This window comes from Cloeon dipterum, chromosome 4 (assembly GCF_949628265.1).
Source record: "Cloeon dipterum chromosome 4, ieCloDipt1.1, whole genome shotgun sequence".
Classification (NCBI taxonomy): domain Eukaryota; kingdom Metazoa; phylum Arthropoda; class Insecta; order Ephemeroptera; family Baetidae; genus Cloeon; species Cloeon dipterum.
Window position 1 is genome coordinate 26071969 of NC_088789.1, and position 25216 is coordinate 26097184.

The 25216-nt window shown below is 39.8% G+C and overlaps 6 protein-coding genes across 6 annotated transcripts; 5 read left to right on the forward strand and 1 right to left on the reverse strand.

The window, feature by feature from the left end:
• The first annotated feature begins 2636 nt into the window (after nt 1-2636).
• Nucleotides 2637-3871, forward strand: LOC135943252 (uncharacterized). The gene is made up of 2 exons (XM_065489705.1): nt 2637-2774; nt 3477-3871. Exons 1-2 carry the CDS (start codon nt 2705-2707, stop codon nt 3731-3733), a joined length of 327 nt encoding a protein of 108 aa, XP_065345777.1. The 5' UTR covers nt 2637-2704; the 3' UTR covers nt 3734-3871.
• A 2098-nt stretch (nt 3872-5969) lies between these two features.
• Nucleotides 5970-6888, forward strand: LOC135943681 (WAG22 antigen-like). The gene is made up of 2 exons (XM_065490340.1): nt 5970-6131; nt 6363-6888. Exons 1-2 carry the CDS (start codon nt 6020-6022, stop codon nt 6833-6835), a joined length of 585 nt encoding a protein of 194 aa, XP_065346412.1. The 5' UTR covers nt 5970-6019; the 3' UTR covers nt 6836-6888.
• Nucleotides 6889-7683: 795 nt separating this feature from the next.
• LOC135942694 (PE-PGRS family protein PE_PGRS5-like) lies at nt 7684-10268 on the reverse strand. Its single transcript, XM_065488965.1, has 3 exons — nt 10108-10268; nt 9423-9524; nt 7684-9224 (listed from the first exon to the last, which is right to left on the reverse strand). The coding sequence occupies exons 1-3, from the start codon at nt 10187-10189 to the stop codon at nt 7828-7830; spliced, it is 1581 nt and encodes a 526-aa protein (XP_065345037.1). The 5' UTR covers nt 10190-10268; the 3' UTR covers nt 7684-7827.
• A 355-nt stretch (nt 10269-10623) lies between these two features.
• On the forward strand, nt 10624-14492 carry LOC135942696 (holotricin-3-like). Its single transcript, XM_065488968.1, has 5 exons — nt 10624-10870; nt 11303-11603; nt 11669-12166; nt 13462-14070; nt 14168-14492. The coding sequence occupies exons 1-3, from the start codon at nt 10789-10791 to the stop codon at nt 11676-11678; spliced, it is 393 nt and encodes a 130-aa protein (XP_065345040.1). The 5' UTR covers nt 10624-10788; the 3' UTR covers nt 11679-12166; nt 13462-14070; nt 14168-14492.
• Nucleotides 14493-14791: 299 nt separating this feature from the next.
• Nucleotides 14792-17030, forward strand: LOC135942695 (uncharacterized). The gene is made up of 2 exons (XM_065488967.1): nt 14792-14945; nt 16510-17030. Exons 1-2 carry the CDS (start codon nt 14867-14869, stop codon nt 16935-16937), a joined length of 507 nt encoding a protein of 168 aa, XP_065345039.1. The 5' UTR covers nt 14792-14866; the 3' UTR covers nt 16938-17030.
• A 950-nt stretch (nt 17031-17980) lies between these two features.
• On the forward strand, nt 17981-19732 carry LOC135944115 (uncharacterized). The gene is made up of 3 exons (XM_065490859.1): nt 17981-18139; nt 18638-18736; nt 19271-19732. The coding sequence occupies exons 1-3, from the start codon at nt 18070-18072 to the stop codon at nt 19654-19656; spliced, it is 555 nt and encodes a 184-aa protein (XP_065346931.1). The 5' UTR covers nt 17981-18069; the 3' UTR covers nt 19657-19732.
• Nucleotides 19733-25216: the final 5484 nt, after the last annotated feature.

Here is a 25216-nt window from a genome sequence, read left to right on the forward strand (position 1 = left end):
AACTGCTTTGATCGAGCGGTTTTTTCTCAAATTTAGCAACCAATTTGGTTTAGCTTGTGTAAACCCAGAAATTTTGCAGTTTGTTAAAGTAATTCATTAATTTTTTCCTTTAGTTTTGGAGAAGGACATAAAATGAAAAATCACGTTACAAAAAGACAAAAGACGCAATATTTTAAAAATAGCATGCAATAATTTTATCTTTCAAATTAAGAGCAAAATTTAAAATATATAAATAGCTCTAAATAGTAAGGCCATTGATTAATCATGCAGAAGTTATATCACTCAAAAACCTTGATGAAAATGCAGCTCTAGTCCTTTTGATTGGGTTGATACTCTGATCAGGAATCACAATAAAATACCCCAATTGTTGCAGACGGTGCTAGAGTAGCTCGGTCGCCACAGCAGTTCGGTGGCTTGGGCGGCGGCCGCCAGATCAGCTCAAGCTCGTCGAAAGTAAACGCTGGCTCTCAGAAACTCAACAGCGGCGGATTCGCCAATAACGCCGGCGGTTTCGGTGGCGGTCTCGGTTTCGGTTTCAGTGGCCCTGCTGCCAACGCCAATGCCGGCGCCAGCAGCTTTGGATTCGGACGTTAATTTCGTATTGCCATTGTCATTGCCATCATTTCCTTTCATTGCATTCACAACTAACCACCCTGTCAATAAGTGATATTTGTATGTAAAAACCGCATCAGTTACAACATGAAATAAATATGTTTAATTTGGCACGTAAATAAAATTTCTCTTTTTCATATTGCAATTCAGTAATTTTTATGATTTTCTATTCCAAGATTATTAAAAACACAATGATAATAAATGAAACTTCGATTCAGCTGAATGGTACTCGCCATGAGAGAATAAACATAATATATTTAGGGACACAGCAAGAACAATAATCCACTTATTGCATGGATAAAACACTTAAAAATAACTTATGATTGAGAGTATTTATCTTATAGGAATATAATGACTTGCTCTTATATAAGGATTTTATTAGATAATGCTGCGTGTTGAAAGACTGTGACTTCAGATAAACGACGACATCTGATAATGTGGCTGCATGTGTGTGTGGTTAGGAATGGAAGGAGATGGTGATGAGACTCGGCACGTTGTGATGCCGTGTGCTGTGTCGGACAGGACAGCGACGAACGCCAGACCAGGTACTTGCTCTCCCTACGAGAAGACGACAATAAATAAAAGATAGTTGTTTTCCCTCGCAAATTTGCACAGAAAATAAATAAATATATAGATATTAAAAAATCATGTTCATTTATTACTCGATATTTTCTACTTTTACTTTCTGTTGACCAGAAAATTTCTTTAAAGTGGAGAAAATTTTTATTTTATCGTATAGATTCAAATTGATTTTTTTTTGCTGATCACCAGAGCAACTATGCTCCCAACATTCAGAACACAACATAAAAAATAACATTTTTTTTATAACAGAGGGAAATATAAAATCAGTCAAGTATGCAGCAAAAAATATTTGGCTAACTTTTTGTGTGGATGCACTAGAGTTCTCGTTTAGGCTGTAGAGATATTGCAGACAGTTATGAGACAATCTGGATATAGCTTGTCTGTCATAAAATAGGCTGCACTGCAAGCCCACTCTAGCAGACGATAATATTTTGTTTGCCTCTTGCAAAAAACCTGCGCTCCTACATTGATAAAATAGTCCACACTACACGCGTAAGTACGCACTTTGTTGAACACTTTTAGCATTATTTGTTCCGGGTTAAGAACCGGCGTGGCAAATGACTCGGCGCCGCTGGCCAGTAATACCGACCCTAGAATCAATTAAAATTTTATCAATATTTACAACAATGCAGTTTCATTGTTTCATGTTTGTTTATTCTAACTTAAAACACATAATTACATTATGTGTTTGTCAAAATTATCACAAAAAAATGACTTGTGAAAAGAGATAAAAAAAGAGAAAGTGCACCACTTCTGTTGCGAATATTGCTGAATATTCTACAAAATATTTTGCTACTAGGGGAGCTGTAAACACATTACGTTTAATGCGGGATGATATTTTTGTATTCGTTTCTTAAAAAAATGAGTTTTCGCAAGAGGTGGTGTCTTTTTTAACCAGGGCAAACAGTTTAATGTCATAGAAAAGGAAAAATTGCTCTGCAAATAGCGGCAATATTTGCTGTCCTAAGTCACCCAACAGGAAAAATCCTTCGTAAATAAGCTGAAATCTTTAAAGACCATCTTTGACGAAGTTTCTGAGCCCACCAATCGATTCTTGAGGGTCAAATTAGGTAAAGTGGATATTTGTTCCGCCCCAAAAAATCCAGCGTGACGTGCGTAGCGCACAAGTAGAACGTTTTTTACGGCCATAGTATGCACCTTATATATGCGTAAACTGCGCATGCGTCAGAGCTGGCACACGCCTCTCCTCAGCCACACCAGCTCTGACGCTTGCGCAGTTCCCGCATATAGGTTCATATCGTTTCGGCGGTAAAAAGTTCTATTTGAAACACGCACGTCGCGCTGGACTTTCTTTCTAGGTTGCGCTGTCGTAATCCGCCCCCCGTTGCGCTGAGAGTGCTAATCACTCCCTCAACACGCATCAAACGGGGGCTTTCCTCGGAGAGGTGGGGTGTGCTTTTCCACCGGAAAGATAACCTGGCCGCGCGCAAGTATAAAGACTCACCTGGCCGCTCAACCTGAAGCCATTGCAACAAATCACGGCAGCGACATGAAGGTGTTCCTCGCAGTCCTCTCCCTCGCCCTTGTGGCCTGTGCCCAGGAGTTCGACCAGCTTCCTGGTGAGCGTTCGTTCTATTTTTTTTTTGCTCTTTTTATCCCTGTCCGTTAACCGGGAAGGGCGCGCACTGCACTAGCACGAATGCTGAAACCCGGGTCCTAATAACACCGCGAACGGATAACATGGGCGCACCAGGCCGCCAGCAGGGACCCAGCCCACTCAAGGGCCACATGCCTCCGCACCGTGGACATTTTTTGAAACGCTACACATTCGTCCCGTGAAGCCGAATCACGCATGCTGGAAAGGTGCAAACCAGCAAGTAGCGAGTCGCCTCCCAGCCCGTTGAGCAATTTGAGCATTTCGAGTCACTAAACTAACCACTTTTTGCCATCTCTGACATTGGGTAACCAGTATTAGATCTCCGAACAGCTCAAATACCTCCCATCGCTTTTTGACACTCCTGAGAGTGAATTAACAATGCGAGCCAACGAGCTGGTTACATTCTTTTTTAAAAATCTGCTCAATTGTTATGTAACTATAGGACTAACCATATAATAGAATGAAAATAGTTCTCGTTATTACCACTATGATTTCAAAATATATCCAGTTGAAAAATTTAAACATTGGGCATTACCACCATAGTCTTGTTTCATTTTTTTTAATATGAGCCTATAAAATCTCAGATTTACCGGCCTTTTGTTTCTGAGGCCTCCTAATTATCCCAGTATAAAATATTTTATTATATTATTTGCTAAAATTGCAGGCGGCGGAAGGCGTGTTGGTTTCGGCGGCGGCGGCTTCGGCGGTTCGTCCTCAAACGCGAACGCCGCCTCGCAGAACTTCAACTCCGGCGGTGGCTTCGGAGGCTTCGGTGGCTCCGCCTCCAGCGCCAACGCTGCCTCCCAGCCCTTCAACGCCGGCGGTGGCCGCGGCGGTGCGTCCGGCTCTGCTGCCTCTGCTAGCGCCTCCAACCAGAACTTCAACGCCGGCGGTCTCGGCGGCGGCTTCGGCGCCAGCTGATCTAAGCGAATTCTGTTCGCCGAGAAGTGACTCATATTATATGATTATTCCCTTTTCCAGTACAAGTATAAATTATTATAAAATTATATTTAATCATTTTTAATATAAAAATTTAACCGTTTGTTACAAGTTTAAAAATTGTTTCAATGTTTCTTCCACCTCCAGATTCTTGTCTCGACTTCCCTTGACCAGTTGAAGAGTTTAGGGGTGCTTAAGATTACCCTCCACCACTAATAAGTGCTACACTTTAACCCCCTGGAAAAAAGTAAATTGCTTTATAGCCTTGGATTTTTGTTTTAATTTTGAACTTAATTTAAAAAAATATATTTTTTGATCATTTTTAAAATAAGGGACGGGGTGGTAATTTAGAAGGGTTTTGGATGATTTAAACCATGTTTATGCCCAGAAGAAGCATGTTATTTTTTTATCGAAATTGTAGCAAATGGGGATGAAAGGGGATGAGGGTAATAACCCCCTAAACATTTTGGCAGGTTATTTGAGGCCAAGACGAGTCTAAGGGCGGGTAGTATTTGATTTTCTGATGGTTAAAACCTGAGATTTTTAAAGAACCTGGAAAATCGAAAATGTCATATTTTTATTTTAAAATTTGGAAGAGGATTTTCTCAAAACCAAAAATAACGCCACTCAGAAATGTTTAGCCTGGTTGTTTGTAAACCCTGATCGCGGGACGTAGAACGAGACCTTTTAGAGGAACTGATTGTGAGTTACTTGAGTGTCGCGCGGCCGGTCCGGTACCGGTCTGGCGGTCCACTTGGGCCGCGGCCTACCGTGGAATTGCTCCGGTGCGCCCGATGGGCTATCCGGCCCTATTCTGGTATAAAGGACGACATCTGATAATGTGACTGCATGTGTGTGTGGTTAGGAATGGAAGAGGAGATGGTGATGAGACTCGGCACGTGGTGATGACGTGTGTTGTGTCCGACTTCATCGGACAGTACAGAGACGAACGCCCGAGCAGGTACCAGCTCGCTCTCCTTAAGAGAAGACGAAAATAAAAAATATATTTGTTTTCCATCGCAAATTTGCACAGAAAGGAAATAAATATATAGAGATATTAAAAAATCATTCACTTTTATTATTCAATATTTTCTACTTTTACTATAGCTGTTGACCAGAAAATTTTTTGTTAATTCGAGAACGTTTTTATTTTACCATTTAAGCTGTAGAGATTTTGCAGGCAGATATGAAACAATCTGGATAAAGCTGGTCTGTCCTAAAATGGACTGCACTGCACGCCCACTCGAGCAGACGATAATATAGATTTGTTTGCCTCTCGCAAAAGGAAACCTGCTCTGCTTTGATAAAATAGTCCACTCCACACGCGTGAGTCGAAAGTATCGCAAGTTTGTTGAACTCTTTAGCATTATTTGTTTCGGGTGAAGAACCAGCGTGGCAAATGATTCGACGCGCCGCCGGCAAGCAATACCGAGCTGTAAACAAATTACTTTAATGCAGGATGCTATTTATGTATTCGTTTCGTTAAAAAAATTAGTTTTCGCGAGGCGGTGTCTTATTTAACCAGGGCAAACAGTCGTTTAAAGTCAATGTCATCGAAAAGGAAAAATTGCTTCGCAAATAGCGGCAATATTTGCTGTCCAAAGTCACCCAACAGGAAAAATCCTTCGTAAATAAGCTCAAAACCTTAATTATGGTTTAAATTTAATTGAGAGGGAGCCCCGTTGATAAATAATTGTAAACACAGCCTTTTATAGGCTTGATTTCGATGCGTCGCATTTAATTAGTAATTCAGCTTCCTAAAAGTATAAATTATGCAATTACGTCTTTACCACCACTTGAGTTTTGACGTGAGAAAAGCGAAGATCCTGTACAAGCCTTGCCAAAAGAAGTGAGAAATACACATCAGGGAGTTTTATGTTGGTAGATTTCCAATTTTTAGAGAGTTTAACATACTTTTTGATGAAAAACAAAATTAATTTTTTTGCGCATAAACTAACACAAGTTATTTGCAACAAAGGAGAATACTTATTTCAAAATACCCTTACACATTCAACAGTGATTATTCTGCACATTTTCTGCTTCTCTCTGGTCTTATTTCAACCCGTTTTTTGCCAAGCTCATGTGAATTATTTTTTTAGCAAGTCCTCTGATCTCACGTTCGCAAATAACTAGAAGGACGAGTCTTTGGGAGATGCGCGCGTCTCACTCAGGTCTCATCCAGGCCGACAGGCGATGTACCCACTCTGCAGGCGTGGCAGCTATATAAAAGCAAGAAGGCAAGGGGCTCGGATTCGCAACTCATCCACCATGGGCTTCGTCTCGGCAGCTGCTCTCGTTTTGGTCGTCGCGGTCGCGGCCAACGCGCAATACGCGGTGCCTGACCCCTACACTGGCCTGGTGTTCGTCTACCCTGGCCTAGGTAAGTTGTATGCTTCGTCATTAAAGCCACAATAACCAAAAATATGGATATTTAAAATGTTTTCCATTCAAAAAAATGTTTTTTATATGATCAGCATGCTTTGTAAATTAATTTTATTTAAATTATCCAGATGATTTCTCAAACAATAGATTAAACAAAAATTAAGAACTTAATTTGTGCTTTATTTTTAGCAGATTTAAATTAATAAAACCTATTTTTTGTTTTTTTTAGTGCCTGGCTACAATGCCCCCCTGATCCGACTTGAAAGGTCGCCTCAGAGATACCAGGGTGGCAACAGGCCGAACAACAGACCAGGCGGTAACAGGCCCGGAAACTTCCAAGGGGGTGGTGCCAACGGATTCAACCAGGGTGGTTTCAACCAGGGTGGATTCCCTGGGGGCGCTAACGGCTTCAACCAGGGTGGCTTCAACCCCGGCGCTGGATTCCCTGCTGCGGGTGGTGCCAGCGGCAGCTCCAGCTTCGCCTCCTCGTCTAGCCAGAGCTTCAACCAGGGTGGTCCGGGCGGCACCTCCGCCTCCGCCAGCAACTCAAACGCGGGCACCAGCTCGTTCGGCTCAGGTGCTGGTCTAATCGCCGGTGCAGGCAACGCCGGAGCCTCTGGCAGCGCCGGGGGCCTCGGTGGCATCGGGGGATCCAACAGCGCCGCCAACGCCGGAACCCAGACTGTGGCTGTCGGAAAATAAATTGAGGTGTGCTTGCGCGAAACGAAATGAGAAATAAATTATATTTTATTACATGTGCTGAATTTTTAATTGATCCCCATTCGAAAAAATAGGAAATTATTAAAGTGAATGGATCTAACCACCAATTAGACCAGAAATATATTTATTTCTCGCTATATGCAGCGTGGGTTTCCCTCGCTAATTTTTGCCGTTTGTTGTTGATCAGTCATGTAAACATCGCGGAAGAGCCGCGCGTTTCCCCAGCATTGTCAGCTCATTTCAAGGCCCGTGCGAATCTCGCATCGTTTGCTCGCCTGTTATTACGGCTGAGTTAATTGTCATAATGAAGATTCGATCGCGAGTCGCGCGGAGAGAGACGCTCGCGGCGCTCCTGCGGTCAATCACCGTGACGTCACGCCTCGCCTTGACCTTAGCAAAGGTGCCAGCGTCGACGGGAGGCTTCGCAACGTGAACAAGCTTGATTTTTCTTATTTTTCCCATTCGCTTTCTTCATATCGATACCGTATTGAACAATTACGTGATAACTGCATAGTAAAGAAACGCACGAGTGAAAATAATGTGCATGCACTTGGGGATTCCCTGTTGCCAGGTGGATTCGGTCTGCAGTCAGAGGCATAATTTATAATTTCATATTAAAGATCCATCCAGTTGGCCTTGAAAGATGGGATTTCTGTATCTCTATATACGCCTGGTGGAAAACCATTCTAGATGGTATCCATGCCGCTTATTTTTTGCTGGCGGGTTTAAGTCCTCGCAAAACATTTAATTTATTAATGTACAAGTGACGAGCTGGAGATGCTTGTAAATATTAATTTTCACATCCTGGATGGGACATTTAAAAGCACTGGTTTGTTTTTTTAACTTTTATTTTTAACATACATAATGATGGTGAGTCAAGTGTTGAAAAACAAGGTAAGAAAAAATGCACGGCATAGGAACTCGAAGAAGAGTTGTATATAAGTTAAATAAATGAACAACACGAAATTGACTTGTTATTTGGGGAAGGCGATCGAGTCTGCCTCGGTGGTGCCCCCGCTGGTAGAGGACAAAACGGTTCCAAACTTCTGGTTCCGATTGCCAATCAGGTCGTAGTCACCATAGTCAGTGAAGCCCGCGGGTCTCCTGTTATGTCCTCCGTTGAATCCACCGTGAGGGCCGCCGCGATGACCGCCTCCGTACGGTCCGCCATAGCCCCCACCTCCGTAGGGTCCACCTTGGAAGCCTCCGTAGGGGCCGGGCTGCCTGCCGTAGCCTCCGTGGTGTGGACGATTGTAGCCTCCTCCGCCACCGTGGTGCGGCCGACCATATCCGCCTCCGTACTGTCCAGGTCCCAGTCCGCCGCCAAACGAAGAGCTACCCGCGTTGGCTTGGGCATTGGAGGCACCGCCGCCGCCAAAGCCGCCTCCGAAGTTGCTGGAGCCGGCGTTGGCTTGGGCGTTGGAAGCTCCGACTCCAAAGCCCCCGGGGCCTCCTCCAAAGTTGCTGGTGCCTGAACTGGCTTGAGCATTTGACGCACCAGCGTTGAGGCCTCCAAATCCGCCCCCGAAGTTGCTGGAGCCGGCGTTGGCTTGGGCGTTAGATGCACCGCCTCCGATGCCTCCAAAGCCACCCCCGAAATTACTGGTTCCTGAAGATGCTTGAGCATTGGATGCTCCGGCCCCAAAGCCCCCAGGGCCTACTCCAAAGTTGCTGGAGCCCGCACTGGCCTGGGCGTTGGATGCTCCGACCCCGAAGCCCCCGGGGCCTCCTCCGAAGTTGCTGGTGCCTGAACTGGCCTGAGCATTCGACGCACCAGCGTTGAGGCCTCCAAATCCGCCTCCGAAGTTGCTGGAGCCCGCACTGGCCTGAGAGTTGGAAGCCCCGCCTCCGAAGCCCCCGTTGCCGCCTCCGAAATTACTGGTTCCCGAAGATGCTTGAGCGTTGGAGGCGCCACCTCCGAAGCCACCGAGTCCACCGAGTCCACCACCGAACGAGTTAGACCCTGCTGAAGCGCTGCTCGAGGCACCACCGCCTCCGAAGCCGCCTCCACCGGACGAGGAGGAGAACGCCAGGCTAAAGCTGGAGCCGCCTCCTCCACCTCCTCCGCCTCCTCCAAGCAGCGGCCCCACGATTCCGTTGCCGACGCCGTGGGCGATTTGGTGCAGGAGCCCCAAGCCACCGAACCGGTTGCCCAGGGTAGTGTTGGTCCCGTTCACGCCTCCGACAGGTGCGGAAGCATTCTGGGGGTTCGGGACTACGGCAGGAGCAGGAACCTTTCCACCCTGGACGCGGTTGTCGAGTGGCTTCGGGTTTTTGGTCGCTTGGGTCACGGGGGCGGCAGTGCTGGGGGCGGCAGTGGACGCTTGAATCGGTTTCGGGGCCGAGTCGGGGAAGGCGACGGCGTCAACATCTGCAAGAGCTTGAAATTATAATTTGCATTGGCATCAATGGGTTGTTTGCAATGACATTGTTGACTTTGATCGTTTTCGCTGACTCATTCATGAATCAAAAGGTCGCCGGGGAAATCCAACGATTGTACTCCAATCACGATCAAATGCAGCCAGAATAATAATCATTGGTTTACTGTTTTATTTTAAAATTAGCGCACCTGCTGCTTCGGTTGTTGTGGTTGTTCTGGCCGTCGTCGGTGGTCTGCGTGGTCCAGCAGGCTTTTTGGAAGCAGAGGTAACAGCTTCAGACAGGACGGCATCTTGAAATAAAATATAATTATATAACCATCAGCTTAAATACCTAGCAAAATTTATGTAAATTAATGATAGCTTTTAAAATTTGTTTGTTTAAATTGTTGATGCTAAATAAATGCCTATTTTACACTGTGTATCAAAGGAAAATACAAATAAAACCATCTAAAAATTTCAACAATAAGCAGAAAAATACATGACTTAATTAGAATGTTAGAAAATTTATTTTTAATCTGTTTTGCTTTCCATTGGATGTATTGTCATAGTGCGCGCCAGTGCAAAATCTTCATTATTTCTTTCACTAAATGCGCATTATTAATTAAAACCAGACTGGACTAATTAATTAAATGATTAATTGTTATCAGTAGCGAGAAACAACAGACAGAAACCTCAGCCAAACAAAATTTGCGGCACGCCAAAACCATGCTTCCTGCAGATTAGTGGCGAACAGGCAGTAAATACAAACACATCCTTTCCAAAAAAGTCACTGACATCTGCTCCGGTCAAGCCAGATTTCAACTCAGCAATTAATTTTGTTTGCTATTCGGTAAAAGCGTAATAAACTAATGTTTGGGAGAAAAAGAGACCTACCTTGGCCGAGTGCTGAGGTTGCGAGCGCAGCAAAGAGCAGTGCGCACAGAGAGCATCGTAAAATTCGTGTTGGCCGCCGCATTGTTGCGAGTGCGTCTGTGTGATGTACGCGAGACCGACAGCCAGCCGCGAGCTCTTGTTCAAGCGCGCACCTTCAGGGCCAATCAACTGTAGATGTCGCTCCGATAGACCATCGCGAGGTCACCTCGCCAAATTCTGCACGGGAAGACCCAGACACGATTAATTCATCTTAATTACATAACGAGCTGCGTAATTGGAGAGTTCGCTATATTCCAAGAAAAATTTAGGAAATTTTTATATTTATTTAGAAATGGATCAAAATGTGTGTCATACTTGAGATGAATTTAAATCTATTTAATTTATTTTAGGACCTTTCCAGTCCATCTGGAATAATAGCTTAAAAAATGTCTTAATTTAACAATAATTCTTGTTTGACCACATAAATCAATTAAATTAATTTTTGATTTATTGATGCCGTAGCTAGCAAGGACGTCGGGTTCTGACCTGAAGGGTTAGTTTTACGGTCCAAATGAGTGCAAAAAACCAGGTGAAAGGGGCAATTTGAAGGCTGTTCTCGATTTTCGGATAATCTGATCGCAAGCGAACTGTTATTTGCGTGTTGGCACTCAGCCCTGTCAGACCCTCCTGTCCAGAATCAATATGGCTCGGTTTTTTGTACCGTTTCTCGTCATCTGCGTGCTCATCGCTGCAGCTTCTGCCCAGCTGTATGCGCCGAGTGAAGGTAAAATTTTCAACTTTGGTTACAACTGGATATTTTATTCTTTGTGTTTATTAAACAATTAATTCAAATGCGTCACAAAATTCTGCAATTCATCCTGGCAGCGGAATATTGCGCAACTTTCAAGAACCAAACGCGAATTTCCTTGTTGCAAGAAAAGGGCAACATTAAATTTGACAGTGAAAATTTGGGTGTTTGTTGAACGATGTGCAATTTTACAGCGACCTCGAATTTAATTTTTAATTATTTTTCTTCTAGAAGCAATTTTTTTAATTTTCTCTCATTCTGGTTCATGTTAATTCATTGAAATTGTGTATAGGATTTTTCTGTCAATATGAGAATATTTTTCTCCATTAAGAAACGTGGCCCGTTTGGCAATTCATAGTCAATGTTAGTAATTTCATAATCACAAGGTAAAAAAAAAATAAATTTTAGACCAGTATGTACGTGAGCGTCGGTCACCACTGCTAAGCCTTTTCGGCGGTGGCGTGCACAAGGGAGGCGGCCACTACCAACAGCACGGCCACAGCTATAAAGAAACCTACGGCATAGGCCCCTTTTACGCCAGCTTCCAGCAATCGTCAATCAAAGGCCACGGGGCCCATTACGGCGGCGGATTCCACAAGGGACCTGCCCACCACGGCGGCTACCACGGCGGCTACGGAGGCGGCCACGGAGGCGGCTATGGAGGCGGCCACCACGGTGGCTATGGAGGCGGCTATGGAGGACTCTTCTCGTAATAAATCATGGCATTAAAATCGTCTTCCGCTCGCTAATGCAGTTTTCCCAATCTGATTTCAGATTCTTCTGATTCCGCGGCTCAACCTAAAACTCTCCGATTAATTTATTTTTAGTTTAATTTCAATTATTTGCTCAATAAAATTAATTTATACATATGTGTATTGAATGGAACCAATTTTACTCCTGCGCACACGCATATGAAAGCAAAAATCCAGAGCACGCCTGTCTCGTGTGAAGCAATAACCACTTTTCGGTCGGCCGATGCATTTCTCCACGCCAAGGTCCCCTGTGTGTTTTGGTGCCCTGGCACAATTATTAAGATTCTCTCGCAATAACTAGTATTGCCGAATATTTCAGTGGAGGGACCAGTGCGTAAAGCTGCATATTTATCGAAAAAGGGCAGCATTAGCCTACATCAGCCTACATCAGCCGTTTATTACTTTTGCGAGCGCCTGCTCAGCAGGACTGTTCCAAGAGCCATGACGAAGATTTTGCTTGGATTTGTTCTGCTTTGTGCGATCGTGGCAGCTGTAAATTCGCAGAAGGTTGAACAAGAAGGTAGGCTCTTTTTATCAGTCAAATTTTAATTATAAGGATTTAAGTGTTCTGGACTGTGATACATTTTAACAAACGCGGTTTAATAATTTTATCTATATCGTATTACGTTTCACAAAATACTTCAAAAATCTTTCAATTGGAATTATTATAATTAATAATTTAAAATTAGCAACTTTAAAATATACATAATTCTAAATTGTTTATTTCGATGTAATCCAAAATCGCACATGTACTCATTTTTTTTTTATTAATGGAATAAAAATTATTTTGAATTGAATTGAAACACACGTCCTGGTCGCGGTGAAATTGCGCATCGTTCAACAAAAACACTCTCATTTTCACTGTCGAATTGACTGTTGCCCTTTTTTGCAACAAGGTAATTCGCGTTTCGTAATATGAAAGTTGAGCAATTTTTCCGCTACTGTGACAGCGGCAATTGCCAGTAACATCCGGCAAAGGGTATAATTTTAGTTGTTGTTTCGCAATACTCGAATTGTATGTGCCAATGTGTCATTACGAGCTCTTACTGGCTAATCTATTTATAACTATATAAATAACGAAGATCATAAAATTCAATTAATGAGAACTGGCGTGGTCTAGATTTTCCCGACAGTCATATTTTTATATACTAGATTTGCTTGTCATGGCTATCACTTTGCTTTCTGTAACAATGCAACTTTCCATTATGAACGTAATATTGAATATTGACTGAAGATGTTATTTCTGTGGCGAGAAATTTAAAATTTATCAAATTCAAACGCGTATGGCAAGAAAAGTATCTCTGAGGGAAGCTTAAAAAATACGTACAACTTGATAAATTATATAGATATAACATTGTTGCCCGAAATGCGTTTATTAAAATTATTAATTAATAAAATTTAAGTTGTACATGTCATGACTAACAGTATTTAAATTTTAAAATAAAAATACCGACCTTATTTAATTAATTTAAATAAAAATGAATAATTTTATTTATTTTATAAATTTTAAAAATATTCAAAAATATAATTTAATTAAATATACTGGTTCTTTTATAAATAAACAATTAAAAATTAAAAATAACGTATATTTATGCTAAATAATTTTTGTGTAATTTATTCATTTTGCTGTTTGTAATAATAGAGCAATTTTAGAGTTTCGCAGGCTATATCGCAACACTTTTTTATTGCACTAGTTGGTCAAAATGATGTTCTATTTCAAATTGAAATGTTGGAAAAGCCACGATAAAGCAATATTAGAAAGAAATATTATACTTTTATCCTTAAGTAATTAGAAAAATAATAATTCTTTTCTAGAAGCTCAAGTGGTGCGAGGTCGTCGTGCTTCTGGCTCCTCTGGCTTCTTTTCTCAATTCAGAAAAATTGGCAGCCGCATTCGATCTTTTACCCGGCTCGGGACGCAGCTTTTCAGACCTCTCTTTTCTCTCGTCCCCAGAGGAGGCTCCGGAGGATTCCGGAAAAGGAGGCATGCAGTCATGACTGAGAAACTGTTCAAATGAACAACAAAATGATCTTGTTGTTACGATTTTATTTATGTGTATTAAATGTGTTACGAGTTTTTGATTAAAAAATTGTTTTATTTGAACCTGCGACTGTTACACAATTTTTTATATTATGCGGAAAAAAATAAATTATGTTGATTCTAACGATGCATGCGACCTACGTATAACTTTGAACCTTTTTCCTGTACTTTGTCAAGGGCAACGACTTTTTGACTCTTGGAAGGTTCATTTCTTTACAATGATCAAAATACCAAGTGGAGGGAAACACGGTTTTTATATATAATCCGCGGAAGATTCACGCACATTTTTAGAATCATCACTGCAATGGATCGTCTGCTTTTTGCCTTCCTGCTAATATCCGCCGTGGCAGCGATAGTCCACTCCCAAGAGACACTGAATCGAGGTAAGGAATTGGTTTTTTAATAAATCAATGCATTCTTGGATTTTAAAATTAAATTTAATCACTATATATATTCCCAAATCTTTCCTAATTATTTCAGATAATGAACTCGTAAGAGAACGCCGATTTGTGAACCCGTTTGCCAGGACGCAGCGGATTACGGGCAACACCCGCACCACCGGCCGCATCAACACGCAGACCTACGGGATCGGACCTTTGCGAGCCACTTTTCAGCAGGCCAACATCAGGTCCAGAGGATCTTTCACCGCAAGACAACCAGTTCGATCCAATAGAGGAGGATTATTTGGTGGACGTGGATGGGGAGGGTTCTTCTAGGTTTTTATTTTGTATATACTATATAAATTAAAAGGTATCTAGTCACAGCCTAAAATACTGTAAATAAAATCCACATTATGAAACTAAAAGTGAATTTTATATTTTATTTGCTTGTCACTTTCGTGTTGGTTATGCAAATTATCTCAACGTGCAGCTTTCTTCCCGAGTTTTTGTACCACCAAAAACTTTCCACGATCAACATAATTTGCCAATTCATCCGTAGATTTCTAATGATAGTGATTTGTGACAAAAACGGCTAATAGCTAACTTTCACGCATTGGAAGTTCCGAATCGCGGCCGCCCAAGCTCATGCGATTTTAATTATTAATGTGCTTTGGTGACGCTTATATTTCTTTTAAATGGAGCAATTTTTCTTAAACTCGTTCTCCCCTCCTTGTGGTTTGTGACGCATTTTGAGTGAGAAAGATGCTCCCGTTCAAATTCGCAGTCAGTCGAGGTCGCCATGTCTCAAGCGTTGTTTCTGCTCGTCCTTACAATTAGCGCCGCCTGCCTCGTCTCGGCGGCTCCCCTGACGCGCCCAGGTATTGAAACTCTTTTCTCTTTCTTCCTTAACGAGATAGGAAAACGGAAGAAGAAATTTATCACATGATTAATTATTTTTATTTTACAATTTTTAAATTATATAATTATGTAAGAAAAACTATAATATCGTCAATTTAAGATCTAAGATAAGCCATCTGAATGTTTATTGTACGATTACTATGATCACTAATTAATTACCATCAGCTTATTCAGCACAGTTAAACTTTCAGTTTGAAAAGTCTATAGGATTTACACATATGCATGTATATGGTAGTCGATTTGTAGGAACAACTTATACATCGTAAACCGATTTTGCTTTTGCATCATGATGGAAACTAAACGCGGCAATAAAATTTATATTTTTAACATAAATTATTACGTTGCTTAAAAAAATTAAACAAAATCAAAATTCATTTATTACAATTTAATGGTAAAATTTTTTAATATAAAAATATTTTTATTAAAGAAAATAAAATAAGTTTTAATTTAACAAACGTACCTATAAATATTTTATAACTATTTCTTCTTAATTATGCAGATTTACTATTTTACTTCTTGCGTTTTTAAACGTTGCATACCAATATTTTTGTCGTCTGTTTTGTAGTAAGGCTTTACAGAAAATTTGTGAAAAATCCTCTCTACCTGTGCTCAAAATACTATATAAAAATTTGGAAAAGGCTAAAAAAATTCCCTGGTTGCGCTGTTTATATTTTTGAGAAACCGGCTTAAAAGTTAGCAAGCTTATTAAACGGCGTGCATATATTATTGTCTCATTTTTGTAAAATTCCAAATTTATTTCACAGTTTATGCAATATTTTCTCGTTATTCGCACTCCATTGGATATAAATCTTAACGTGAGTGATCAAAATCAAGTGAAAAATAATCGGAAAACCATTCCGTTTTTCGAGAAATTAGGTGAAATCTGTAATTAAACTGTTCCTTGGTCATCATTTCATTAGGAAATGTTGCTAAATTTCACAATCGATGAACTATTACTCTTGCTATAGTCAACAATGCAACATTTTCTTAATTGTTGGCCTGTAAAGCTCCCTTTGTTTAATTGAAGAATCGGAATGATACTGCAAAAGCCAGGAAAATGCTTGTTGCCAACGCATAAACTCGTCCTTTAGGATTCAGTTAAAGCCTAAATTGACCTAAGAAGAACTGTATTTTTTTTAGAAAATTGGCTGGAAAGTTATCGTGCTTTTCAAATGGTAATGGCTGTCTCCTTACTTGAAATCCGATTTAATTTAAAAACCAAGAGTTTCCCAATAAGTGGCATACACCGTTGAACAGATCTCGACGAGAGGAATCGGAATATGCCAAGAAAACACGTTCAAGCACTGTAAATTTTGGAGGAAATTGGTAAATTTTGAATTTTTAATGTAGGAAGGTCCATTTTTTATTATTGCTAATTGTTGAACAAATTGTTTATGGCATCCAACAATTCAAATAATTTTTAATTGTTGCCCACTATCATTCCACTTTAAACTTGAGTCAGAGTCGTGGAGATGATAGTAAAGCAAAACAAAAAATAATCAACATTTTTTTTTATTTTGACAGGGGAAGATGAGCCATTGCTGAGGGTACGTCGTCAGTTCTACCCTGGCCGCCAGCAGTACAACCGTCCCGGCGGCAATAATTACAACCGACCGGGCGGCAGCAGACCCGGTGGTGGCAATTTCCAGCAGCCCGGCTTCCCGTCTGGAGGCGCCAGCGCCGCGAACGCTCAGGCGCAAGGCTTCCAGTCGGGCAATTTCGGGGCTAACCACGCCGGCACCATGACTCAAGGCTTCGCCTTTGGCCCGCAAGGCATCACGGGCTCGGCCGGACAGTCGTTTTCGCAAAACTACCAGCTGCCTGGAGGCATTTCGGCCAGCGTTTCCGGCTCGGGCACGTTCGGCGCCGGCCCCGGAGGAATCACTCAGGGCGGCGCCAACTCCGTAACAGTCACTGGACCAAATGGACAGAGAATTCCTGTCAGGGGATGAAATAACCCCAACTCGGTGCCTTTGCTTCCTTGTTATTTATGAAAATATATACACGTAGAAAAAGTCAATAAAATAATTAACTTGATTCTTGAATGTTGACGTTTTATTCGCTGTGATGTCTTCTTAAAATAGAAATACGTTCCTTTGAAGTAATTAAAAGCCTATTTACTTTTGTCAAGAAGACGAAGGTTTTGTATTAAACGATTTTTGCCAATATTGCCACCAAATCTTGGATTCTAATCGTCAGAATTGTAAAACCTTCATACCGTTTAGCTCGTCTCAACCTCCCCTGACCAGCTGAAGGGTTTAAGAAGAGTGTTTAAAAATGGTACAAAATTTAAATGCAATAAAATTCGTCTTTCTGCTATCAAGGATTTGATTTTTTCCTTTTCCACTCTCGATATAAGGTAAAGGGTGGTAGTTTGGATTAGATTTAAAATAATTGTGAGCCGTGACGAAGCGCTCGACGTGTGATGATTTTTGGCTCTGTGATATTGCGATACAAGGGGGGTTGGGGGTGTAACACCTTCAAAAACCATTCAGCTGGTTAGGGGAGATTAAGATGAGCATAACTGTGCATAGTCTTTGCAATTCTGAAGATTAGAACTAGAGATTTGGCGGTGTCAATGTTATGAAAAATCGAAAAATTCCTTATTTTCGTGTTTAAACCTTCGATCCCATTATCTTGATCTATTTGCCATTATGTTCTAAATCTTCAGGGCTTCAAATTTTACATATGTTAAAAAAATCAAACATAATATATTTTGAAAAAAAAAACTCACAAGGAACGTGATTTATAGTTAAAAATTAACTCTAATAAATGTTCTTAAAGACCCAAGGTCGGCGCAATGCGCCGGAAACGTCTCATCGCTTCTGAATGCGATATTTACAATTTTCGAGCAAGGTTGAATTTGAGGAACTTGCACGCATATCTACTTCCCATTTTTCGTGTGGTAACGCTCGGCTGACCCTGTGTCGAGACGAGTGGCGAAAAGTGGACTTCCCCGCCACAAACACAGCCTCTCTCTACTACCTGTAAATAATAAGACGCTCGCACTCAAGGAAGGATTCAAAGTTGCGGTCCGGAGTGTGCGAGACATTAGTCTGAGCTTGAACTTGCTCCTCGAGAAAAATGCATCTCTCCGCGCTGCTGCTGCTGGTTTGCGCCACCGCATTCGTCACTGCTGCACCAGTCGATCAAAGTGAGTAGAATATATCATACTAATTAGCTTAAAATACAAATAACTTTAGCATATCTTACGTAATATAGTAAAAGATTGAAATTTCGGTGTTTTTGCTTCTTTAAATATTTTAAAAACAGAATCAGAAACCTATTAACTTCGAGAAATAACAAGTTGGATAAAAGTTCATTTGGATAAGACAAATTAATCTTTAATTTTAAAATTAGAAATACTGACATTCGTTTGGAGATTTCACTAGCACGCAGTTTTTAAACTGAAACAAGTGGAATTCAAACAATTTTAAGGTTAAAATGGCAAATTGTAGAAATTAAATAAAACAGTTTTATTTTCCAAAACAAATATATTGAATAAAAATCAGACAAATCATACTTCCTGTTATATGTATTAGTGCCAATGCCAATGAAGACTAGAAATGTGTTAAAATGTAACGTTTCTTTGGCCCATAGAGAGATGCAATACATAATATTAATCCTTGTGTTTTCTATGATCTGTTGCCAGGTGTCGTAAGCGTCGCAAGTCAACCTGAGTTGAAACCTGAGCAGCTAACTGAAGATGGCGCCTCACTAGTCAGGGAAAAGCGCCAGTTTGGAGGTGGCGGTGAGTAAATTTAACAATGCCACACAGGTCTTATTTTAAGATCTAAAAAAGCGTTTTAATTATTAACACGTGTTTTTTTTTAATTGCCAACAAATATTTTTAATTGGTTTTCGAAACAAATGAGAGGTTTTATAAGAACAGAACTAGCAGGTAGATGCACTTAAATAAATTGATGCAGCTTCCTCATAATGCATTGTTTTTCAGAAATTCTTATTATTATTATTTATTATTATTATTTATTTTTAACCAATTAAAAAAAACACAAACAATTATTTGTAATGAGCTCATAAAGTAAAACATATATGTGAATAAAATTTAATGCTAATTGCATCAAGTGCAATAAGTAAAGCATAAATTAGGTAAGAGTAAAAAACAGTAGATAACTCCCCACCTCTTTGAAAAAAATCATGGGTTTCTCATCAAGGGTAAAATAATTGTTTCACTTGACATATAAAAAAAATAAATTTACGGCAATTAATTAACAACCCAGAAAAATTAATAAATAAAAAATACTGAAAATATTTTAAATAGCAGGAAGGAGAAACAACGGCTTCAGAGGCAGGCCAAACGGAGGAGGTTTTGGCGGCCCCGGATTCGGCGGCCCTGGATTCGGCGGTCCCGGCTTTGGAGCGCCCTCGTTCGGTTCGAGCGCCGCCAACGCCCAGGCACAGGCATTCAACGCAGGAAACTTCGGCGCCTCGCACGCCGGCACTCAGACGCAGGGCTTCCAGGTCGGTCCGAACGGCATCACGGGCGGCTTCGGCCAGTCGGTGGCGCAGAACTACGACATCGGCGGCTACAAGATCAACGTGGCCGCGTCCGACACGCTCAGCTTCAACAACAACCAAGCGTCGAGAGGAGGCAGCAACGCGGTCACCATCACTGGACCAAATGGCCAGAGGATTCCCTACAACGGATGAAATGTTTTCCTATCTAGCCACGACTGAAATGAGATTTATTAAATCACGTACAAATAAGTTATTTTTGTAATAATAAAAAAAATAAAGTGAAGCTCTTTACCAAGCTATTAATTTTCAGTTAAATATGGTTTGTCAATTTTATTCCGTATGAAATTTTGGTCGCTTTTTGCAATTCATTTACATGGTTAATATTTGTAGTAGAGCCTATTGGAATGTAAGGTTTTAGGCTCATTTAAGCAGCTGTACATTCAGAGCCGTTATATCGTTGTTTATTGTTCATACTTATCAAATTACAGTCAATTTAAAAACATTTCGTGACCAATGGCATAAAATGACAAGCAGTAACAAATGCATAATCGCCCGAAACAAAAAGTTTAATCCGTCGATGTCACGTGCTGTTATGTTAAATATTAATACGATCATTAAATATTTAATTTTAACACTGGGAAAGCCTAATTAAACTAGTCATTATTCTAGTAGTTTGGCTAAAATGTTATAAACCCTTCAACTGACATATTTTACTAGGGCACATGACAAGAAATCACTTTATCCTATATAGATAGGATAAAAAATTATATTTAATGGCTTTCACCAAATCCTTCAAGATGATTTTTGATTTTTTGTAATTGCAAAAAAAAGGAATTTCTTGGGTAACACACAATCAAACCTCTTAAAGATTTAGAAATATATTTTTTCACAGGAAAATTTATATCTTGAGGTCATCGCACACTAATAATTTCGCGATTATATTAATCTAATGTCAAACGCGGCGGGAAGGACTGTCCTAGAAACATTAAGATCTCGATATCTCGATAAGCGAGAATCAATCGGTTCTCGAGTGGCAATAGAACTCATGCCATATATAAAACGTTGGCACAAAACAGCCATTCTCATGATAAATTTCCTCCGTCACCGTGGTTCAAGGTAGATTTTGCAAACGAGCGAGATGAGCAGTAGTTTTATGGCACTTCCTGCGCGCCGATTTCTTATTCTATGCGGCAATATTAATTTTCGTGATGCATAAATTTAGCGTTTTACCGGCTCGTGCATGTTAATTACGGCAGGGGACGCTATATGCGTGAAAAAGCGCAAAGCCAAACCGCTCACACGCGCGCGCGCGCTTTTTATTTGACGGCTCAATTTTGAATTTTGGCTCGAAGCCAATGCGCTCTGAAGCGAGTTGGGAAATTCATTAACATGTCTAGAGGCTGCGATTTTTAGCACTTGCGCCTTGCTCTTGGCCTTATTATTTCCCATTCAAGGAACAGGATCTACAACTATTAACAAATGGATTATGATGACTGAAGGTCTCGTGCCTCATATATTGAAAATATTTTCTATTGCAACAGCAATAATGGCTCGTTGCTAATTTGTGGTGTGAAAATGCTTCATTTAATATGAAATGTTATTACCAGCTTAAAAATCTGCTCTTCGTGGTTATTTGTTGCAATAAATAAGGGCGAAAATTAGCCTTAATGTGCGCTGGTATAAAAATAAGGAAATAATGGCCAAATATAGGTTGCTAAATTTTAAAGTTGAATTATAAAATAAATTTGTGTACTATAGAGGGCAGAGAATAAACTGCAGAATATTCTGAATTATTTATAACGATGAATTATTGCACTCATTACTGTGCAACAGTTTGTGGTGTTTGTTATCTCTTTCTGCTTGGTCTGATAAAAATTGGTCCTCGTAATCAGGCGGTTTGAAATTAGAGATCGGGTGTGCGGCTCAAATTCTACCCATAAACGAAACATTTTGCGGTTCATGAGGAACGTGTCTCAATGTCATGTTGCATGAAATTACATCTGCCAAAATTTACCGGGAAGGGATAATCACAAATTTATTATTTAACCACAAACCGTAATGGCTGAGTAAGCGCAACATGAAGTGACGCAAATGTGCTAAATAATTTCTTTATTTTTAAGCTAATTTTAATAAATTTCAAAGAACGAAATTCTGTTTCTTATATACGAGAAGCAGAAGTTATAACCAGTGAAAGTGCTGCCATAGAATGCTATTATTTAGTTCAAATAAAATAACATTAAAAAAATTCTTGCCTGGATTAATTGTTGATGTTGGGTAATTCGCAATACCTGCTAAAGCATTCTGCTAAAAAAAAATTGGCTGTTCGTTTGAAGCAACCTACAGATTAAAAAAAACTCCTTTTTAGTTGAAGAGAAAACCTGGCGCTATAAATCACTCCAGACCTGAAAAGTTTTCATTTTATTTATAAAAAAAAAACTACAAGTAAATCTACTAATTGTCGTTGATATTTTAAATCTCTATAAGGGGTCCTTTACTGACCAACCATCGGTTTTTCTGGTTTTAAATCCCATTTGCCGTCATTCTAGCTTAAAAGGTCTCCAAAAATATTTTTATTCTAGAATAAACGTCACCAAAAGCTTGTGGAAATAATTATAATGAATGTTACATTTTGAAATTATTAATGTTTGTATATTCTTCTTTTATTTTTTGTTGATAGAAAAATACAAATAACATATAAAATAACTTTGTCAGAGGAAAAGAAAGTGATAATTAGGGCACCACTTCTAGTGAACACGTGTTTAAACTTAGCTAGGGGGAGTCAAGTAGAAATGGGCACATACTCTAGTTCCTTTTCTACGTTAAATCGGTCAATTTCTAGAGGCATGAGGTCTTTCAAGGTCAAGTTTGTTGCCAAAGCAACTGCACGATTAGTCAGAAATGGCCGATTTGAGAGAATTCTATTGGAGAGCAGATTGCAATCAGCACAAAGTTGGAGCGTGTGCGCAGCGAATTCATTGAATCGCGTTGAATGAAATGGTTTTCGCGAAAAGGCGGCGGCGGCCAAGCAGGTCTCGCGGCGGGTCGCGCGGCTGCCATTGTGCCATTTCATGGCGAGACCAAGGTGACGCCGCGAGGATGACCCGGCCGCGCTGTCTGCACTGCCAGCTAGCCAGCCAGCAGCGAAATTTGCACTCTTGCAAGCGACGAATCAATCACGGCTCGCGCACGGTAATTTATGGGCCATTCATTCAGAGCACACGCCTTTCGTTACATTTGCGTAACGCGTGCACAGCGAGCAGATCAATCGCGCCGACTCTCTGCACCGCGGCCAGTCTGTTGAAATGCATTCGAAAAAGACGCTATTCCTGGTAATAAAAGTGCCAAAAACTAGACAATAGGATGAGGAAATGGCAGCGTCTCATTCATTTTCTCCGCACGAAGAAGTGGCTAAAAATTTATGTTGTTAATTTCGGAAATTTTCATTACTTTGTTTACTTAATTAAAGATGGTAATTTTTACGATTAATTTATTAAACATCCGAAAACTACGAATATATACTAACATTAGAGACAATTAATTCTGTTTCAACATAAAAATGATGGGGTTGAAATGAAAAGGGGTTGATTCCTTTGACTGCTTCAGCTAACTAAGGGTGGTTGTGATGAGTCAAACGGTGTGTTATGTTTGTAAATCTGATGAGCTTATAGAAGCCGAGATTAGGTGAAAAATGCATTGTTCTTTTGGAGTCCGTAGTATTAAAATTAATACATGCTAAACAAATATAAAATTAGGTGCTATTAAACTTTTTAGTATTAAATTTATAAACAAACACATTTGAAGAGATTCTTAAATATTATTTTTATTAAAAAATGTATTATTATTTATTAAAATTTTATATTCAATTTTGTTTATTTTGTTATATTTATTTAATATTGAGACCTACAGCTCAATAAAATTATTTTTTAAAACAAAAGTTTATATATAAATAAATAAATATAAATATGGTGGTACCATTAAGAATGATTAGCAGTAATAAAGTATATTAGGTCGTTCGTTAATGTTAGGTATTCACATCTTATGATGCACTGGAGTTATTAAAAACGTCTAACACTCAACCCGGTTGTGTAGTGAGGTGCAAACCATATTTATTACAGTGAGAAATATAGTGCTTATTAGAGGAAAAAAGGGTAGAAGAATTGACACGCTTATAATGTTTCAACAATGTAGGGGAGGTTAGGAATAGTCTAGCTGTGTTTTGTGTTTTAAAATCTTACCATTAGAAGCTGAGATTTGGACGTAAGAACATTTTTCTGCAAAAACCTGAGAAAACGTAATTTTCTTTGTTTTTATTTTTAATTAAAAAATAATGTGAAGATATCACTCAAGATTTTGACTTTTGGTGCTCTAAAATGGCAATGTCAAGGCTCAAAAACTTGGCAACCTATTTATTCAAATTAACTTTAAATTTAAAAACCAACTTATGTGACCATCCGCTTGAAGTCAAAAGAAAAGTTGCTTGTATTGCTTAGACGAGTTCAAAGGTGTCGACATATTTGTTCTACAACTAATCTGAACAAATAGCGAAAATGGTTAATTTTGGGATTTCTCAATATCATGAAAAACTTAACTGTTTTCAGAGAAATTTGCTCTGCGTACGTGTGTTTAGATAAATAAAATTACAGAAGAAGCAAATAAATAGTTTTGCGTTAGCTAAACACCATTTTGATCGTGTTAGGTCAAACTGGATTTTATCTACGACAGTTCTGCTTAAAGCTGAAGTAATGCGATTCGTCACTGTTTCAAAAGTGGTGACAAGGTCTGTGCATGTCGGCCAGCTAGCAAAAGCACTTTTTTAATGGCTATTCATTCAGAGCACACTCTTGCGATACTTTTGCGTCACGTATATGCTCAGATCAATCGCACCGCTTTTGAATCGCTATCAAACGCATTGACAGGCTGAAATTAAAATGTGAATGGAATTAAAGAAAAAGGCTGTTAAATTGGCTCTTTTCGGACTGAGACTTGTTGATCAGTACTAATTTTTGTTAATGGATATTTTTTTTTAAATTTTCCGTTTGAAAACCAAATCAAAGATAGAGGTTTGAGATTCATGCCATAAGTGTTACCCAAGTTTCAAACAAAGTTAAAAACAAGAAAGAAAGAATCAAACATATATATAATTTTACTAAATTAAAATATTCGAAATGGACAGTTTTTGAAAGGAAAAATTGCATACCACGTTCTCGTACTGTACAACCTGAGTAAATCCACGCAGAGCTGAGTCATTTCGTAAATAATCTTTTTTGCCAGGACCAGCTTAAGGAATACTAACTGTTGAGTAAAATGTTAAATAAATTGCGGCATTTCACAATTATTATATCATGTTAAAGGTGGTTGCAACGCGTCATTAATGTAATTACAGTCAATTTGCACTTTGTAAGAAAAAAATAAAGAGATAAAACGTGTTCTTTATGTTTGAAACGTTCAGTTTGCCTCATCTCGCACGATTAGTCATTCATATCATGCTGAGGCATCTCACGCAAATAACGCGCAGCTCCGCGATTTATTTCGAGATATCTTTGACATCCGCGTGTGTGTATTACGCACGAGAAGGAGTTCCTCTCTCGTTTTATTCTCCCTTTGCTATTATTTATAGCTTTTTTAACCTGCAGTGTGCGCGCGTACATGGTTTTTCAACACCATCCGTGATCAGAATGACACATTTCTATATGAGCATTACCATTTTATGGCTTAAACCGTTCCAATTGCGCGAGGGAGAATAATTTTTTCA

Bases quoted from the DNA above. Each gene is read 5' to 3' on its own strand.
- LOC135943681 (XM_065490340.1), top strand. From the start codon at position 6,020: ATGGGCTTCGTCTCGGCAGCTGCTCTCGTTTTGGTCGTCGCGGTCGCG. The intron at 6,132-6,362 runs GTAAGTTGTATG...TGTTTTTTTTAG, and splicing joins GTTCGTCTACCCTGGCCTAG to TGCCTGGCTACAATGCCCCC.
- LOC135942696 (XM_065488968.1), top strand. From the start codon at position 10,789: ATGGCTCGGTTTTTTGTACCGTTTCTCGTCATCTGCGTGCTCATCGCT. The intron at 10,871-11,302 runs GTAAAATTTTCA...AATAAATTTTAG, and splicing joins GCTGTATGCGCCGAGTGAAG to ACCAGTATGTACGTGAGCGT.
- LOC135943252 (XM_065489705.1), top strand. From the start codon at position 2,705: ATGAAGGTGTTCCTCGCAGTCCTCTCCCTCGCCCTTGTGGCCTGTGCC. The intron at 2,775-3,476 runs GTGAGCGTTCGT...CTAAAATTGCAG, and splicing joins GGAGTTCGACCAGCTTCCTG to GCGGCGGAAGGCGTGTTGGT.
- LOC135942694 (XM_065488965.1), bottom strand. From the start codon at position 10,189: ATGCGGCGGCCAACACGAATTTTACGATGCTCTCTGTGCGCACTGCTC. The intron at 9,525-10,107 runs GTAGGTCTCTTT...TTTTATTTCAAG, and splicing joins AACCTCAGCACTCGGCCAAG to ATGCCGTCCTGTCTGAAGCT. The intron at 9,225-9,422 runs GTGCGCTAATTT...AAGCTCTTGCAG, and splicing joins CACAACAACCGAAGCAGCAG to ATGTTGACGCCGTCGCCTTC.
- LOC135942695 (XM_065488967.1), top strand. From the start codon at position 14,867: ATGTCTCAAGCGTTGTTTCTGCTCGTCCTTACAATTAGCGCCGCCTGC. The intron at 14,946-16,509 runs GTATTGAAACTC...TTATTTTGACAG, and splicing joins GGCTCCCCTGACGCGCCCAG to GGGAAGATGAGCCATTGCTG.
- LOC135944115 (XM_065490859.1), top strand. From the start codon at position 18,070: ATGCATCTCTCCGCGCTGCTGCTGCTGGTTTGCGCCACCGCATTCGTC. The intron at 18,140-18,637 runs GTGAGTAGAATA...ATCTGTTGCCAG, and splicing joins TGCTGCACCAGTCGATCAAA to GTGTCGTAAGCGTCGCAAGT. The intron at 18,737-19,270 runs GTGAGTAAATTT...TTTAAATAGCAG, and splicing joins GCGCCAGTTTGGAGGTGGCG to GAAGGAGAAACAACGGCTTC.